General features: G+C 43.0%; 1 protein-coding gene across 7 annotated transcripts in view; it reads right to left on the reverse strand.

The window, feature by feature from the left end:
* The window catches only part of RREB1 (ras responsive element binding protein 1), a 125,773-nt gene that overhangs the window by 21,437 nt on the left and 84,334 nt on the right, over positions 1 to 20,002 (reverse strand). For all 7 annotated transcript variants that reach the window (XM_039869396.1, XM_039869400.1, XM_039869398.1 and 4 more), the window contains 3 exons: positions 15,675 to 15,819; positions 14,965 to 15,101; positions 382 to 571 (listed from right to left, as the gene is read on the reverse strand). In XM_039869396.1, coding sequence (XP_039725330.1) covers positions 382 to 571; positions 14,965 to 15,101; positions 15,675 to 15,819 — 472 coding nt within the window. The remainder of the gene's footprint in view (positions 1 to 381; positions 572 to 14,964; positions 15,102 to 15,674; positions 15,820 to 20,002) is intronic.

The following is a 20,002-nucleotide window of genomic DNA, read 5'->3' on the forward strand; positions in this document are numbered from 1 at the left end:
CCCATCCATTTGTCTTTTTTGTTGTTGCTTCATTTATAAATGAAAATAAAATGATATAACAAATTATAATAAATGAAAAGTAAAAATGATATTTAAAAAGTACAAATTCAATTCTGACAGGGTTGGGGTGGTGGGGGCAACAATCCAAATCCTAAGAACAGGCAAAAGCACTGATGAGCTAGACTCAGATGCAAATGAATATGAAACCCAACCACCCAATGAAAACTAAAAAGGCCAAGCTGAATTTCAAGAGGAAAAGTGTTATAAAAAAAACAAAACTCAACGAACACTTTAAGGAAAGGATACCTCAGTGTAAGGAAGTTTAGTCCAACTATGTGGACCACAGAGGTGGTGGCCAATTCTGCCCACCAATCAGCATACCTGAGAAATCCAAGGGAACTTCCTACAGGAAAAGTCAGTGAATCCTAAGTCATGGAAGCCAGCTGGAATGGAAGGGTTGTTCTGGATGAAAGGCCTTCCCAATGCATCTCTGGGAAGCTGTTTGTGGACGAGCGCATTGTGGCGTAGCAATCCTCGATGTGTTCGAAAGGTGATGCAGCAAATGTCACATCTGGGAGAAGAAAGGACAGGATATAAGGAGGCAGCTAAGACAGAATTTCCACCCATCCATTTATCTTATTTTTTGTTTTGCTTCATTTATAAATGAAAATCAAATAATACAACAAATTATAATAAATGAAAAGTAACAATGATATGACATCAAGAAGCCAGTATGCTCACAGTTAGCAATAAAAAAAACCCCTCCCTTAAAAAAAATTTTATATCCTACCAACTTCTAGATATCCAATCTTTGCAGACAGTACAGTTGATAACCACTGTTGCAGGCCTACTTTGTTCTTATCTGAATTATGGCACATAGAGTTACATTTCAAAGGCTTTCTCCTTCCTTCTGCTCAATGGCTTCTAATCATCAAAAATGTTTAAAAGTCAGAAACACAAATTTACATAGCATCTGCAGCAATCACATCAGCATCTCTGGTACCTGATCAGGATAAAATGATAATCAAATTCTCCAACTGAAGTAGCAGCATGTGACAGTGATTATGTACTCAATTCTGTTATCATTACAATCATTATCTGAAAAATAACCAGAGCTCCCACCTTTTGAGCCCACACTAAGTGCAGGACACCCTACAGGGGGCAGTGGGCATGACCTGGCAGGTTGGCAGGTATCCTGACGGTCATTTTACAGATGAAAACACTGAGGCCGAGGTCACATAAAAGCAAGTAAGATGCAAAGATGAAATGTGAGCCCTGTTCATACTCCACCCTCACCTATTACAAGGATGTCTCTTTCCTAGAAAGATCCCACAAATGCAGTCCCTCTAAAGATTATACTTTACTTTAGAGATGACCTCCTCCATCTTAAATGTCCTAGGCCACACCCAGATGCATAACAAACCCCATTTTAAAATACTTTCTCTACTTTTCACATGAGCGTCGTCTTCTAGCTCTTCGCTGAGAAACATCATCTTAAAAACTACACAATCATTAGGATATTATCAACGACCCACAGACTGGCACTGAATACAGGAGTCACTAGAGCCACATATGGCTATTTAAATTTCCTCAATCACATTAGCCTCATTTCATGGGCTATCATGTCGAGTAGTGCCAACCTAGTACATTTCCATGACCGCAGTGCCATGTGCCAAGCGTCATTCCAGTATTTACATGTACAAGCACACCTGGCCCTCCGAAAATCTTTTAAGGAAGATCTTATTGTTTTATAGAGAAAGAACTTGGGGCACAGAGAAGTAAAGCAACCTACTCAAGGTCACACTGCACACACCTTAATGGAAACTTTTTTTTGCTTTGAAATTCTTCTCTGAAAATAAAGATAACAAAATCACCCGTAAAGCAGCTGAGCTCATTTTCATCTGGTGATGAAAGAAAGAAGTGCCAAGTATGTGCAACTCTGCTCCCCTTATCATGCTGTGGCAGGATACAGCCAATGCAGTCTTGTTGTGTATCTGCCTCTCCTATCTCTCCTGCTAACTTGGCTGCATCTTGTCATCAAGATTCCTGTCATCATTCAATTAAATTTAGAATACTAGGTTCCTCAGAGCCACTCAAAGCTCAAAACTCCTTTTGAGGGAATTATTCTTAAGCTCGTCAACTGTGATAAAGGCTCTGGGGAGGAGATGGCTTCAGAGAGCCCAGAACACCTTCAGGTAATCAAAGTTCTCACAGCCCTGGGCTAAGACAATGCAGCGTCCCTCCCTCTCCTGGCTCCTTTCCATGGCAAGCCCTGTAGGCCATGCTCTGGGGGAATGAACCCCAAACCACAGGAACTATTCCCTGCCAAATGTACCAGAGGGCTAAATCACAGGCTATGAGACAGTTAAGTAGGGAAGCTGAATGGCTGCAGCCACTCTGGGCTAGGCTCTCCTGGCTGGAATGTATCCAAGTCCCACACTGCATGCTCCAGGGGGCTGCCATTCTTTGGGCCTCACAACTGCTCTGTCCTTTCCTACTGCCCTGGATAGGGTGCTCTTTCTCTTCTATCACCTTGACTCTAGTCCTAGGCTCAAGTTCAAATGCACACTCCACGCGGTCATCAACCCATCATCACACCACTGGTCAGCTGAAAGCTCTGTACTGAATTGAAAGGATGAAAGTAGAGAAACATCTGAATTGGGGAAATTTATCATTTAACCAGATATTAGATATTAAGATATTACCGTTCACTTTTTAGTTACGATCATGGTATTTTGGGTATGCTTTAAGAAAAAAGTCCTTTCCCTTTACAGATATATAGTATTTATAAATGAAATGTGTTGCCTGGGATTGGTTTTGAAATTATCTGAGGTGGGGAAGAAATGAAACACAATTGGCTGTGAGTTGAGAATTTCTGAAACTGGGTGATGAGTGTGTGGGGGATCATTAGACTATTCTATTTCTACTTATGCTTGAAATGTTTCTTAATACATCTAAAAGAAAGATCTCATTACAGATAGCTAGTGACAGTGGGTTGACTTTTTGCCTCTTCAAGTTTTAACAATGTCCAAACCACTATTTTCAGAAGGTGTGTGTGTGTGTGTGGGGGGGAGTACTCAATTTATAAAAACTCCAGAAGAGAAGTCCCTACACTGTCTCACTGTGGCACAGGCAGTGTGAAGGAGCCCATTTCCCTAGCAAGCGTACTGGACAATCGGAGCCTCTTGGAAAAGTGGAGGGGCCAGGGGTCTGGAGGGAGGTGCTGAGCCCAGGGCTCAGAAGGCCCCACAGGCTTGCAGAGAGAGCCACCTAGGACAAACAGGGAGGTCAAGCCTATGGCCCATCTGGTTTGGTGCTACATGACCTGGAGATAGTCCAGATTTTCTCTCTCCCTTCCCCTTCCCCTCTGTCCTATCTGAGGCATAAGCAGGTGAGGTCTGGGGAGCTGTGGAAGATGGATGCTGGTCTGTGCCTTCCCTGGAAAATGAGAGTAGGAGAAAGAAGTAAAGAAGCATAGGCAAGTAAAGGCAGTAGAGAGCTGTCACCCAGTAGGCTCTACAGGCATCTTCCCCTCTAAGCCTACACTCACACTTCCCAAATTCATAATTAGCACTGCCTACGTACATTTTGTGTAGAACATTTGCAGAATGTTTTAAATTAAAGTTTACCAGTGACCAGCACTGTCTTGGATACTGGGACATTGCAACAAATATCTAAGCTCATTCCATCCTAACAACCCAGTGAGACAAACATCATTAGTAAGAATCAGTGATTGTGTGTGATCAATCACACCTGAAGGTCAAGGCCTGTTCCAGCTTACCTTTCCCCTATGAAGACAGCAGAGCTTACGCTGCCTTGCAGAGAGGGGCTCATTAATCAAAGGCAAGAAAAAGGGGGGAGGGCTCATAATTCATGCACACCTTAATTATTTTATTTAACGTATACAGTTAAATAAACACATACAGTGATCCTCATTACTTGTGGGTTCTGTATTTGTGAATCTGCCTATTTGTTAAAATTTATTCGTAAGCCCCAAATTACTACTCATAGCAAGCACTTTTTCGATTGTTTGTGGACATGCCCAGCACAGTGAAAAATCTGGGTTGCCCTATGCACACATTCCCAGCTGAAGTCGCACCAGGAAATGCTCTGCCTTCTTATTTCAGCTCTCATACTGTCAACGAGTCTTTCTTGCAGTCTATTTAGCGCCACAGTCTATTTAGTTGTTTTTTGTTGCTTTTTGTTGGTAATTCTGCTGTTGAAAATGGTCCCCAAGCACAGTGCTGTAGTGCTGTCTAATGTACCTAAGTGCAAGAAGGCTGTAATGTGCCTTATGGAGAAAAGATACATTAGATAAGCTTCGTTCAGGTATAAGTTGCAGTGCTGTTGGCTGTGATTTCAACGTTAATATGTCAATAGTATTTACTAAATAAGGTGTCTTTAAAAAGAAATACACTTAAAACAAAGTAATAGATCAACTGATGAAAATGTTGTGACCCTGTATTTTCTGTAGGAACGATCGTTCAGTATGCACTAATTCTGTATTCCCAGTGACTCTATATAACATAACTACTCTGTCTGAATAAAAAGGATTGACTGTACATTCATTCACCCATCTTGTTTGAGTTTAGTTCCACTGAGTGAAGTTCCATGTCTCTGTCACTGCATGAATCATACTCATAACATTTTTGATTTCCAATTTTAGACTCTTTTAAGGCCGAGCAAGAACCTAGATTTCTGCAAACCAAACTAAGCCAGAATTCTACATTTTTACTTCTCTCAACTATTCATAGATATCTTGCCCACTCTGAAGCTGACAGCAATGAAACAAAAGAACAACCCAATAAAACAAACTGTCCAATTTGAACTATACACAAGTCTGCCCAACTCAGTTTTCAGACTTTTTTTTTTAAAACAGTATTTCATTGGCTCATATAAAATTTAATGAAATTATAGCAACTAATTACAAGTATTACTGACAAACAGGTTGGGAAGGAATAACCCGGACTCACTTTGTAGCACGCAAATCAACCATAAAAAGTGAGCAGGCAGGCCTAAAAAGTGGGCAAATTTGTGAACAGTACACCTTATAGTTATTTTTGAGCATGCATCCCATATCTGTTTGCTGTTTAACTGAAAAATGTGTATTATGTATAATATGTACTTATATACACACACACGTACACATTTCTATGAATATGCCTCTAAAATTTTCTATTTTTATATTATAAAATATTAGAAAATATGGAAAATTTTAAAGGGTGATCTAAGAAAGTTCTATTATTTTTTCTTGTACCTCAGATTTTTCCGAACACACTCAACTTTTGAGACTATTCCACAAGCGCACAACCTACTGGCCACGAATATTCAGTGTGAGGGGCATCGTAAGTAGGTTTTATTAAAAAAAAAAAAAAAAAGAGAGTCTCTCTTAATAGAGCCATCAGAATGTGCTGCACTTCTATTGTGGCAATGAATTTTTAGTAACACTGAATTTTCATCACTTATTTCTACATGTCTATCTCTCCTCTATTCTCTTGTTTAGCTGCAAATGAAGGTCATTGTACATCTGGCATCTAGGACAGCGTTTCATACATAGTAGGTACTCAATAAACACAAGGCAGCGTGAACCAGTGCCAGCCACAAGCTGTGTCCTCTGTGGAAGGCAACTATGGAGCCATGGGGGGATGGGCACAGGGACTAGAGACTCTGGGAGGGGAAGTACAGCATGTGTGACCTTGGACGACTTATTTCTGCATTTCAGTTGCCTGCTATGCAAAATTTCCCAAACAATCCTGATAGGAATCCCCTCATGACTTTATTAGGAAACCAGAATCCAAGTAACCAGAGGATGGGCCTAGGCATCTATATGTGAACGAGCACGCCAGGCGATTCATAGTTAAACAAGTGTGGAAAACAAATTATAGTGAGAATTAAGTGAAAGGATTTCTAATCTATAAACATCTTAAGCTACAAGCCTGATGGAGCCCTTTACTTTTCCTTCTCTAAGCCTCTGTTTCCCTCATCTGTAATATGGGATCTTCAGAGTTACTGTGAATAACAGATATCAACATGCTTTGAAAACTATAAGGTGCTATTTCAAATTTAACCATTATTTTATATTGCTAGGAACAACAACAAAAAAATCAGAAACAGCTCATTTCCTGGCAATTAGAACTGAAAATTCAGGAAAACAGAATTTTAATTTCAAAAGCAAGTATTCTCTCTTTTCACTCAAGAACTTCACAATTGTCTCTACTACTTCTGCTTAATCTTGAGACTCATGGGGAGAAACGCACGTTCTTCCTGGTCAACCCTCTGTCCTACATACAACACCAGCTTCCTCACCACCCCCTGCGACCCCTCCTGGAGCCACAGCTCATGAAGAGAAGTGAGTACCATCCCAGCCCACATGCCCACTCAGAACCTTCTAATAAAGTCTAAGTAAGGCCTTAGATCTACAACTTCACATCTCTATTTTCATGGGATTTCAACCAAGGTGCTCCCATTTCACTTCTGAAAAGATAAAGAATGTCAACCCACAAACGAGTCGCTTGAAAACAGCAGAGGAAGAAAAATCTGCTTTGAAACCAGAAGCACATCGTGAGGCTGGGCAAAAGGAATAAAAAAAACCCCACAGGAAAACACTGTTTCCCATCTCTCGCTCGAAACCTGGTGATGGATCTTACATAAAACCAGTGTGGAAACCCATCACCCAGGAACATTTGAATCAGCGTTGTCAGCCAGAGACACTCTAGTTTAACCAGCCCTCCCAAGGCCCCAGGAAGAATGCTTTGCAACTTTGTTTTTAAGAGGCTCTTCAAGGACAATGAAGGTCACTGTACATCTGTAAGCGATGCTGCTAGATGCAGAGCTGGCACAGGCACCGTTCTAACCTTGCTTGGGCCTGTCAGTCTTCATTAAGGCCACAGCCACTGGTCAAGTGGTCCCTACTATTCTCCCCTTACCCCAGTTTGGGGGACTCTCAACTCTGCCAGGAACTCGTAAACATGGTTGCAAAATATTTTGATGGAGCAGAACTGTACTTGTGTTGTAACTGTACTTAGAGTCACAGAAGAGGGGAGCACTGTAGGACAATTTCATTTTGCAAAGTGATTCTGACGATGTGCCAGAGGGAAATTTTACAAACCCAAGAGGCTGCTTTCTGACTTTATGGCAACATAGATGGCCCTATGTTGGGAAACTGAGGGTAACTTTTCCAAATGGAAACTTCGCTGTCAGTAACAAATACATTTGGGAGAAAGTGTATCTATCTAGCTATAGGATTTAAACAAACTAATAGAACCCCATCTAGTTCTAAAAACAAAACCTGCTTGCTTTCTTAAATCACATATGGAAATAGGTTACTCTAAGGAAAATAAAAATTCATCAGTGTAAAACTGCAAAAGACAATTTAAATAAAGGTGAGATACATATGAAACACAGGGATGCATGCTAATGTAGGCATTCAGCCCGTCTTCAAGTTACAAAAGGATTATCACTGGTATGTGAATGCTAAATCATTTTGCTCAAAGAAATAGTTTTTCTGTACCTCAAGGCAGTTCACCAGAGCCTATTTCACCCAGAAAACACCTATATTTCAGCACATGTTAGCAAATTCTGCTATAACAGAGTAAGAAAACTTAATTTAGGATACTGGAGTAGATTTTAGCATTCCCCACTCCACTACATGTGACATCCTAGCCCCTGAACCATGGGTTCTATCTCTCGTAGGGCCGCTCTGTCATGGTGGTTCCTAAAACTGGGGCAGGGGCTCCAGCAGCTCTGTTAGGGGTGGGTGGGAAGGGAGGAGCTATAGTTTTGGGAGCACACAAGTCAGAGCTCTCTCGAGCAGCAGAGGGGAAAAACAGCTGCCTGCAGCTTATCTCCTCTCTCTCTCTCTCCCTCCCTTAGTACCACTTGTAATGTCACTGAAGGGGCATGAGTAGGTGTGTAGCACATACAGGAGAGGATTGAGGCAGGGGTCCAAGGGCAGGGAAATGGCTCCTGGCAGCATGCAGAGGGGTTAGCCCAGCTTTCACTGTGGCCCCTGGTATACAAACAGACAGATGACAGGAATGGAGGAAGCCGACACTGGGGGCTGGAGGGAGGCACCACAGAGAGCCTGCAACACATACTTTTACCCTTCTTGTCCTTTCTCTTCTGGAAATCAAACACATGACCAAATCCCACAGCACACCAGCAACGGCCTTGAGATTGGCAGCGTTGGAAAAGAATGCATTACTGACACGGTCATAGAAGTCTGACTTCTACAACAGCAAACTGCTCTTGGTTCTGAAGGCACAGAGAGAGACCCAACCTGCCAGCCAGTGTTCAATCTCTGCCTCTGGCTGCCACAGCAAAGTAAGGGCTAGAACAAGCCAGCTCCCATTGGGTAAGGAAATACTCTCCTTAGCTGAGGGTTTGTCCTTTCAATTCTCAAAGGATTTTACAATAAATGAATGATGTTCTTGTTAATAGTCAGATCTACTAGTCTTGAAAAAAAAAAGTTAAAATTTAAAGTCATTGAATTGAGAACTGACATGTACTATAGATTGTCTAATGAGGCAGGGCACCGCAGTCTTTTCTTTTTTTTTTTTTAAAGAAAACTGCGCACAATTTTGGGCTGGGGTAGAAATGCAATGTGATGTGCTATTATGGTATTGGCGTTCTGTGTACAGAGTAAGGGTATAAGAAGCCTGAAGTAGTCAGCAGTTTTGATGGCACTTATCTGAAAAAAAACTGTCACCATTTAAGGTATCAGCCCTGATAACCACTGACTGAAGCATGTTTCCCAAACCACCTTCCCAAAGATGCTGAAGTGAAAGGAAAGCATGTAGATACATAAAAGATTAAAGAGTCAGGCCGGGAGGCAAATTTATCAGCAATGGGATTTACAGAAATGGAAAACAAGGCCACCAAAAGCTTTTTTTTTTTTTTTTTTTTTTAAACTTGTGGCTAAACAATTATGGGATTAGCTCCTCCCCAGTGCTTGCTACCATAATATTTTATTCATCTGGTGACCTTAACTCTCCAGAACAAGATGAAAACCCTGAAGTCAACAAAAACAGCTCAGAGTAGCCCAAAACGATAAAAGCTTGGGTGGCTTACTTTTACATCATTCTATCAATTCTACCATCATGGCAGGTTAAGGGACTTCAGATGACCCCATCAAGGGCAAAAATAATTTTTTTCCTATGCTAAACATATTTTCAAAAGAATGCTTTGGCAAATTTCAAACATCAGGAAACACATTTCTTTAGAATCTCAGGTTTCCCCAACAATCTAAGGAAAATGATGGTGGTTCTCTTACTTAAAGGTATCAAGTCTCTTCAAGCTTCTAAATATCTGGCTTTCAACACAGGCGGACTACAAAATTTGGTAGACAGGACTCAAACCAAATTTAAATAGTCAGTCAGTTTCCCAATTGTTACAAAAGCAAAACTACATAAAAGTGGCTTTTTATAACAATAAAGACTAAAGGACAACCTGCTTTCATGTTCCCTGTCAAGTATATAGTACCTGGGAGAAACCTGGGAAGAATTTGACTTCTCAGTTTCATTGGAATGGGGCACCCAAAGAATGGCACAAAACCATAACTATAACCGTAACTATAAATGTTGCAAGCCTTAAAATATTAAAAAGGACACATTCCAAATAATAGTATTCATTTAGCTCTTGTTAAGGACTGTGAATTGCTCCCTTCATCCTCACAAGAATCTTCAAATCCATTTCCCAGATGGGGAAACCAAGTCTCAACTTGCCTGAGGCCGTGGAGCTGCCAGGCAGTTGGGATGCAGCCAGTGGCTTAACTCCCTGCTACACTGCTAAGCTGTCCATTCAGAGGACAGTTATTTGCAGATGCCCAGCTCCTTCTATAACTCATACCACATTCTTAATGCCTGGACACTGGACAGGGGCTCAACTGGGAGCCTTTCTTAGCATGAAGCCCAGCCCGTCATCAGAACCTGTGAAATATCATGCTGAGAAAGCTGCTGCTCGACCCTCACCACCTCCCTGAGATACTGGATTTCTTGCTCATTATAGTGTTTTAATCAAGAGACTGACATTCCTTTTTTAAAGGGATTTCATGCTTCATTTTTCCTGCTCTGTCTCCGGAGGCAAGAAGGGCTAAGTACAAACAACCTCTCCTCGGAGCCCTGCCCAATTCAGACATTCCTCTCTCCTTGAGCCCACCCTCCCCTCTAGCCCTGTCCCAGCCGAGAACTGACATCCAACAGCTGCACTAATCTCTCCCAGTTGCTGGGAGCAACAGTGCGGGCCCTGTGACAGGGCTCTGGCCAGCAGCGGGTGGCAGCCTGCCCTCCCCACACCCAGGAATCCACCACCCTGCACACCCTGCTCAGACTGTTCAACCAAACCAGTGTGGCGTGAAGCCAGGGCAGGTCTAGGGACTTCACAACAGTGGCGGTGGGGGCGGGGTAGAAGGTGGCTGGGGTAAGCCCAAGTCACAGAGGCCCCTTGGGCAGGGCAGAGAGAGGGCAGTCCTGAAAAAGGTGCCTCCAGCTTCCAGGCCCGCTGGGAAGTGGGGGCAGAAGGGGGAGGAAGGAATGTCCTGCCTTCCACCCTCAGCCACCAGCATCCTTTTAAATCTACTTCCACCTGGCCGAGTCTCAGACCCCTGAGACTCTTGAATACAAGATGCTGACAAATATTTTGTTATACTCTTTCCCTATTTTTAGAATGGCACTTAACAAGCATGGGATCAATGCCATGTTAATTAGTTTGAGGGTCTTCCTGCAGGTGATGGGTGTATGTGTGAGGTGGGGGATACAGTAAAGGGAGCTGAACACTCAAGAATCCAGATGAAAGGTTCTGGTACCTCTTTCTGCTACCAACATGAGGGGTGGCCCCCAGCTTACCCTCCACGCCTGCAGCAGCACTTAACCTCCCCTCACACAGCCATGCCTGTCAGAGCCCACTTGGGTTCCCCACATACTAATTTCTGGCATAGATTTAAGAGCATCACGTTAAAATTTAAAATCACCTCACAGACAAAATCAATAATTTGATCAGAGCGAGGATGGCCTCTACTGGAGGAAATGCAGTGAAGCGCCCCATGACATCTGATGTAAAGTGCTGAGGAAAGCTTCACCCCAGCCGCCAGATCAGGCTCCCTCTGTTTGGACAATAGGCTCCCATGCACCCCTTGGCCATAAAGGGACCCCCCACCCCTTTGCTTTGTTTTATAACCACTCCTTTACTTGTTTTCTTACTGGTCCATAAAGGGCCCTATCTCCAATGTCACCATTTTTTTCCTCAAGTCTGGTCAAATGCCTGACACATAATAAGCATTCAATCATTTCCTGGGTCCATTTTAACTAAAGTAATTTAAAAATTATTTATTACCCTATCTCCTTTAATCAAGAAACCATGTAAGATTATACAGCTTTTGCCAAATTTTGCCCCCAGCTGCAGCTATATTGCCACGGTGACCAGCTGCCATTCTGGCCATTCTGCCCTGGTCAGCCTGAGAGAAGCCATTCATACATAAGGCCAGGGGCTTCCGAAGCAAAGCCGCTGCCTTGGCACCCTCTCTGCCATAGGTGGCCTTGTGTTAGACCTGCACTTGTATGGTGAGCTGCTGAGCACTTGAGATACACCTGTTCAAACTGAGATGGCCTGTGATCAAACCACACACCCTGGATTGCAAAGACTTAGTATGTAAACAAGAATGTAAAACGTATCACTGACAATTTTTATACCATGTCTATGCTGACATTATATTTGGAACATACTGGTATAATCAACAAAGCATGATCGATTTCACCTGTTTCTTAAGTAGCTACTAGAAAATTTAAAATGATACACATGGCTCTCATCCTACTTGTACTCGTCAGTGCTGACCTGGACTTCCCTCTCAGCTAACTTTACTCGCAGCAGTGTACGGCCTGTTACTCTGTTCTATTCTTATAACCAAGGAAGACATTCAACACCCTGAAATATCCTCGCATAGGGATGTCCTCTTTGCATCCACCTGCTCGCTGAACACTCTTGTCTGTCACCTCCAATTCCAAATGCCAGTTCTCAATAAGCCCTGTGTTTCTCCTTGTCTGGGGAGCTGTCCAGAGGGGCTGATTTATCTCTGGTCATGCCAGGGTGCAAGCAATAACGGATACCAAGAACAAGAATCAGTACAAGCAGCTTCGTGTCTTCTTTTTGCTGTATGCTGATACTTCATTAATTTAAAACACAAGAGAATGGAGATCGGCTTCAGCATTTATACAAGTTTGGATTTCCAATACTTTTTGTTAAGAACAACAGGCACCTTGCCAGCTTTGGGGGTGGGGGTGTAATGGCAGGAGAGAGAGAAGCCAACAGCTGTTTTGAGTTACAAACTTTCTGTTTAAACTGGTAGCGTCCATCCCACTGTGGTTCTGCTGCCTTTGGGGTTTGCAAATGGAGATGGTGTCTATTTTAGCTCTGGGTTAACAAGCAGTTTCTCCCACTAGCTCCTGTCACAGTTCATTGCCTGGCTGGGCCCTGCCGGCTCCTGCCTGCCCCAATGGCCTCCCTCTGATAGCAGGCTATTATGTGGAACAGCAGAGCAGAAAGGAGAAAAGGGAAATTAACTATGTTCTGTAATCAACTCCTTTTGGTTTCTAGACATAAGCCCCACCCCACCTAGCAAAAGCCACTAGACAGGGGACGGCCTGCTTGTTCCCCACAATGGACACAAGGCAACCCCTTCTTAATGGCCACTGCCAGGCACTGTTGGGTGCATGGTCCAGGGGCTCCAGTGAGAGGGAAGGCTGCCAGGCAACAAAAACTCTCCAGTCAACCCCTCACCAAACTACAGAGTAGGCAAGGAAAACAGGCAGGACTTAAGTTTCAGATTCATAGCCTGTTGACTACTCTGGTGGCCTTGGAGTCATGATAATGATAAGTGAATTAACCACCAAACTGTGCAGAAAGGAACAACCAGTGTCAGTGCAATTCCTATCTCAATCCACCCTGGGTAGCAAGCCCAGCCTGTCTCCGGAGTAGGTGCTCGTCCAGAAGGCCCTGCTCCAGAAGAATCCATACCCATGTCCAGGCTAGCATTTAAGAAGGGGAGACTTGAGACTTTCATCTCCCACTGCTATACACGGTGTTGTGGAGGCTGCAGTTACCCAGAAATCTCTCTGGAGAGTCAAGTTATTTTCCCTGTAGGATAGAATTATCTGAAAGGGGGCAAATGGGTAGTTCTTAATGATATCTGAGCACAGAATAAAGTATGATGTGAAATAAAACATAGGAGGGAGCAGTGTGTTTACTTTGCAGTATTCGGTCAGAGGCTGTTTGGCAGAAATGGGAGTTGGGGGTCCTATGCGCTATCCTTGCCTTTGTCCGTGACTGGCCATGTGAAGCTCATCTGGTAACTTCACCTCTGTTTTGCTCAGGTCCTCAGTCTAGAGAACTATTTAATATTCATCACCCACCACAAGCCCACATCCTGGAGATGCTGTGGACATTAATGAAACCATGAAGACAAGTTCGTAAATCTCACAGAACTATAGGCCCTATACAAAGAAGAGCTAAATGCTTTTTCTTGGTAGACAGAAGAACAACTGTTTGGAGACAGGTTTTGGAATCACAGAATTTAAGGCCTGAAAGGGAACACAGAGGTTATCTGGTCCAGCTCTCCTTCGAGGTTCATATGCAGCTGGTCGAAGTCCCAAGTGAGCAGAGATGAAACTGGGATCCAGGGGTCTGGACAACAGGTCCATGCTCGCTCCCACACATCGTGCAACTTCCTCAGACGGGGGAGTTATGTAAAGACATTTTATAGCACTTCAATTGCTCAGTGGTTAAAACTCTTCATAAATCCTTTTTCCCTTTAATGGAGAAAGGTCAAGCTAATAATGATTAAGGATTATGATATCTGACATGGCTTTAAGTTACTATACAATTAGGCTCCCCCCATCCAACATGAACGTCTTCTCTCTTCGGCTTGCTCAGACCTTTTCACTCCTAAGTCGCAACCAAACACGTGTCTTCAGGAAGGAAATGTGGTCCATATACCGGTGAGTCACACACACAGATGTCCAGATTTCTACCCTCCCAAGCCGTCTTCTGAAACCCAAGCTGCAGCCATGTAAGTGCTCGCTTCTGCCCTAGGTGACCCTGGCAGACATGCTACTTTCCAGCTTTGTACTGTACCAGAGATTCCCCGATGGCGCTGTTCTTTTCAGTGCTTAAAAACTATGGCATAGATTTTAAAAGTGGCAGTTCTGCAGGAAGAGGTTCCAAGCTAAGAACACAGGACTTTCTGCCTGATGAAAAAGTTCTCAGAGAAGATAGAGAAAGAAAGCTGAGTACCCTGCCCCTCAGAACCCCACACTTTGCTGGAAAGTCACATTACCATCTACGTTTTCTGCCTGGGGAGGCTGAGGATCAGAAAAACTAAAACCAGTAGAGTCCTAAAATTGAAGCTAGACCAGCAGAACGAGCACCTACCTATCACTGTTCTTCTGTGATGGGCTTTACTTTAGGTTGAATGTCTTACGCAAAATAGAACTTGGACTTATCCCAAAATGCGTTCTTAGTGTTCTGTGCTACCAGTCCAGTCCAGTCCAAACACCCACGGACAGCTGGTATGCCTTTCGTGTCCTTATTACAAACTCATGCACAGCTAACAATCATGTGGGTTGCAACACCTTTTGTGAAGACAATGTGTCTGCTGCCCAAAAGCCCCCTGTGAGAGGAGACTCCCCATGCACCAGGAGCTCGTGGTGATGGTTTCAGGGGCCTCGTTGAGAGTGAAGGAAGCAGACTGAACCTCAGTAAACACATCCTGTGGCTACAGCCGCCTTCTCTCACACCCTTCAGCCCTACTTCTTCCCCACACCACACACCATTCTGAAAGGCCTTACTAACGTCATCATATCCAAGTCATTTCAGCTGAGTGTGGAGTAATGGGAAATAAGGATGTGTCATATGCCAGAACAAACAGGAATGGAAAAGAGCTTCCAGGGGACAGGTACATTCCACCCTTTCTCCTACCTTAGTGGGTTATCTGAGTGGGTCTCCATGTGGGTCTCCAGTCCATACTTGCAAACAAACTCCTTGAAACATACTGGGCAGTGAAAAACTTCATCAGCTTTCTTTTCCAGGTCACCTGACTTCCCATCTTCCACCATCTTAGGGGGAAAAAAAAAAAGTGAAGTCATGAAAGAGGCCTCCCACATGAGTTTGCTTCTGAAGACAACATGAAATCCAGAGGCTATCTAAAGAGAAAAGGATGCCTCCCTCCTAGGTATTAAAAATGCTACTGACCAGTCCTTTATTCATATAACAATACTTGCTGAATTCTACCATCCATCCGTCCACCTATCCTTCTATTCACCCTCAACCCACTCATTCATTCAACAAATATTTATAAGAGCACCTAGCATCTGACAGGCACTGGGAATAAAAGAGGACAAAAGAGTCCCTAACACTTATGAAACTTCCATTCTAGCTGAAAAAATAAAAAAAGCACCAAACAGTGGAGCAAGCTCTACATTTCATCAGTGGGCTCAGCGAGGAGGCTCCACAGAGGAAGCGCAAAGGTACGTTTTTCTGCAGACACTTTACAAAACAGTGTGAAAAAACAAAAGTTAAAAGCTTAGGATGGATGTCTGCCAGGTCCCCAAACTGCGAAAATAAAGACTAGAGGTATTTCTGCCACAAGTCCTGTGGTTAGGCGCATCTGTGTTGGGAGCAGAAAGGACCTTTTTAGCAGGTGCTGGGTCTTCTTTCTCCGACTCAGCATCATGACTCAGTTTCCTTTTGGATGATAGCCGCCTACGTTTCAGTGGGGATGGAGGTGCTGCAGTTGTAGCACTGTTAGGGTCCTTTTCATGAATCTTCATATGTCTGGAGAGCACAAACACACACACACACACACACACAAACACAATGTGATTTAGCAAAAAACTGAATTGGTTTATTTGGAATTTTCTATATTTTATCATTAGGGATTGGTAAATTTTCTTAAGAGATAGGGAGTATAATTTATACAGCGACTTCTGTCTTTTTAAAACCTTATAACCTGAACCCCTCTTGAAGCTCTTGCAAGGGCTATCCAAAAAATGTTGCTTAATGCCTTGTTACCTATTGAGAGACATTCGTGAACTTCACTGGCACTAATGAGATGAAAACAAACTATCTGATGACCAGTTCTAATGCAGACAAAATATTCTTCCATAAAGAATTCCTAGAAGCTAACCAAGTAATTAACCAAGTAATTACTTTGTATTTGCCCCCTGGAACTCACACCTCCATGTACCAGTTAGTGTATGTTCTCTCTCTTCTGCCTTCTGAAGCATGTTAGGGGTAAATGTGAGAAGTGGTGACAGAGCAAATATCTGGAGTGCTTATTAAGTCCTGAAAGCCTTTCCATGTTGTTCATGGTATTACATGGATTAACAGATCATGAGAGTAGCTAGGACAATGAAGTGAGTTAATTACATGTTGCGACCCTGACATCTACGGGACTAGGAATACACATATAAGTAAGTAGCACATATACATACAATTTGTATACATATATACGTATTATAAAGAGGGTTTTATGGTGACCTGATTTAAGTAATCTAACTTTATCAAGTTCTAAAACAAACATCCTAACAAGGTCCCAAGACCTACAGGGAAAGAATGACATTACAAAAAAATAGTCTCAATTTCCTTACTTTGTGACGTAAAAGGTCGAGGTTTCCTAACGACAATCATCACCACCATCATCATCATCTTTGACCAGGGTTAAACTGTGCCAGAAGTAGGAATGTAGCCATAGCTTTTTATAAATAGCTCTTTTAGAAAAGATTATCATAATGGAGAAGTTCTTAGGAATAGAAAAAGACAGCAAAGTTTTCATAAACCACCCTGTCATACTTACCAGGAGTAGCAACAATTCAGGCTCTCAGGCCACTGGCGTCAATGACATTGCTAAGATAACACCTTTCCCTCACGTAACCCCTGTCCTGCGATACCCGTGTTTTTCTGAGCATGTGGAAGTAAGACGCTGACTGCTCTTGTTCTGGTTCTACAGACATACTCTAGAATGTGGAGGGGACCCCACATTAGCCCCCTGCCCAAAGAGCACCAGCCCAACCATCTGTCAGCAGGTTGGATGTGGCCTAACTTTTGAGGAAATGGGCCTCAGGGAAGGAGGCTCAGGCCAAACCTCTGCTTCCTTAGTGGGAATCAGTATGGTGGAACAGAAACACACAGTGGGAGAGAATGGAAAAGAATCACAACCATCATGCCCACGTCCACAGAGTTCTTCACTTCGATTATTAGGGAAGGAAGCTTTGTTACTAGTTTTTGGTTACTTAAAGCCTCGGGAAAGTTCATGGAAATAAACAGTGCTTTTCTAAGTACCTGCTCAAGTCTAAGGTGATTTAAGGAGACCATCACTTATTTTCAGCATTTGGAGGGACATTCCAACTTTAGAAATGTAAAAAAAAAAAATTTTTTTTTTCACAGCATGTAAGAATTGAGGAAGTATGATAATACTAAGGGATGTAAATTAGTACCAAAACCATCCTTTCAATAAATCACTCAAAATCAATTTAAAAAATACCTTTTCAGGCCAAGCCTTTAGATCACGGGCTACAATCTTACGGCTTGAACCTGAACCTGAACACTTCCTTTCCGAGTAACTGTGGCCGGCCTAAGGTCTAGCAGTTGGTACAAAACCAATAACCAAGTTTCATCAGGGAGTGAAGGGCCCAAGGTCAGTCACAGAACATTCCCCACCTCCAGTCCTGCCTGTCTTATTCTGAAAAACTGGGGCTTCCCCTGAACTGTGAACTACCAAAGGCAGGGAGAGGAGACCAGGTCAAAGCAGTCTCACTCAAGGGCCTGGTGGCAAGTACAAGGCTGCTGAACACATCCACCCACTCCAAATTTCCTACTGAGCCCAGCTAGAGCCCCAGGTTTGAAGCCCAAGCAATGTTCCATTCTAGGGTTAAACCTCCAGTTCCTGACCAAGACATGGGGTGTTGCCAATCTTTCCTTTCAGCTACATGGTGACCAACAGCTGCAGGCTCATTTAAGAACTTAATTCAGTCAATAGCTGAACTGCCAGAGTTGGAAGCTCCAGTAATTTCTGAAGTCGGGTGAGATCTATAGTTAAAAGATTCTCCCCACCATGACCCCTACTTTTCTTCCCTGGCCTCTGATAGCAGGAACGGCAATCTTAGCTGTCCATTTCCTTCTAAATGCTCACAGGAAGTGGGGCGAGTCACCATGATGAGCCAGTCATGGCCTTCTTCCCACGGAATGTTACCAAAACAGAGAAGAGGGCTGGTGGGGAGGAGAGAATTCTATTCCTCTTCTTTAGAAAGCCTGGGTCTGTTTTTGTCTTAGGTTTTATTTCAAGGGCTAATTCATCTAACTTCCAGGTATCTTAAGAATCAATAAATTACAACAAGCCTCAAAACTGGGAGGAAGCTGAGATGCCATCCAATCTCCCACTCAGCACAGAAAGTCCTCTCCACAGCACACTGGAGAGACCATCGTTTAGTCTGCTTGAATACTTCCAGCCACAAGGACTTCTCCATTTTTAACAGTGCTAATTACTAAAACCATCTTCCCCATGTTGAGTCAAAAATTCCATTCTTCCTTTAAAGTCTACCTGTCCTGGGGGACAACACAGAATCATTCTATATTCTCTTTTATGTGACAGCTCTTCCAGTAGTTCAGGAAGATGACTGCATTTCATTAAAACAATACTCCAGCTCCTTCAACTAGGCCCAAGTCCACTGAATTATACCAATCACTACTAACCTGGGATTACGCTCCAGTTTGTAAATGTCCTTCATAAAATGCTGGATCAGAAGTGAACATCAATTTGGATGTAGTCTGAATGAAAGCCACAGGACTGGGCCCACCACCTCCAGAGGCTGTGTAAACAGAGCTGGAATATCTTTCTGAGTATGTAATGGCAACATTGCACCCTCCATTCCTACTAAGATCCCCATGATTTCTTCATTCAAACTATCGAGCCACGTCTCCTCCATTCTGTACCCTAAACAGTTAACACCTTTCATACCTCTCAGATTGGCAAGGATGAGAAATATGCAATGTCGGTGTGGTGAAGTATCTCTCTTGTTCTCTTCACTAGTCCCTGGTGACACCTAGTAGGTGGTCAATAAATATCTGCCAAAAGGCTAAGTGGGTGAATAAATATTTGTTGAATCATTGACTAGAGAGATGAATGGATACATGAATGAAATACGTGCAGAATATGTTACCCTTGCAGTATCACCACAACACATGTACTGGAACTCTTAACACATTATTGACAGGAGTGAAAACTGGTAATAATAATAGCCCTTCTGCAAAGTGGCTGAGCAAGAGGGACCAAATTTTAAATATGTACACTCTCTTATCTCATCAATTGCACTTCTAGGAATTTGTCTCAAAGAATAATAATTGGAAGAATGTGCAAAGATTTATGTATAGGTATTGATGTATCACAATTCACAGATGGATACAGTGCAATAACACTAACCACAGAATTTTCAACCAGTTGGTCTTAATATTTTAAACTCACCACCTTGCTTTTCTTCTTTGCCCTCCTACTGTCCACTCTCTACACAGCAGGCAGAGTAAGCTTCTAAAACATGGATCAAATCATACCACTCCTCTGTTTAAATGCCTCTGACAGTACCATTCGTAGAAGGAAATTTGGTCTCGGCCTATTTTTCTGACCTCGTTTGTTAGCACCCAAACCCAATCCCACAGCCTTTTTAGACATACTAGCTCTCTCTGGGTTCTTCAAACCTTTCCAACTAGTCCGACCCTCGGGCTGCTCCACCAGACTTTTGAGGGCTGGCACCTGGCATTCATGTTTCTCGTCAAGTGGCCTACCCCACTCTTGCAGATGCTCACGAGTCTACGTTTTTTTTACTTTCTTTACAGCACACAGTAGTAATTGCAAATATCGTGTATTTACTTGTTGGACTTTCCCTCGGCCTCAATTGAAAACAAGTTCCATTACAGAAAGAATCCTCTCTCCCCTGTTCTCTGCACTAGTCCCTGGCAGCACATA

Source organism: Pteropus medius, unplaced genomic scaffold, assembly GCF_902729225.1.
Source record: "Pteropus medius unplaced genomic scaffold, Ma_sr-lr_union100, whole genome shotgun sequence".
Lineage (NCBI taxonomy): Eukaryota > Metazoa > Chordata > Mammalia > Chiroptera > Pteropodidae > Pteropus > Pteropus medius.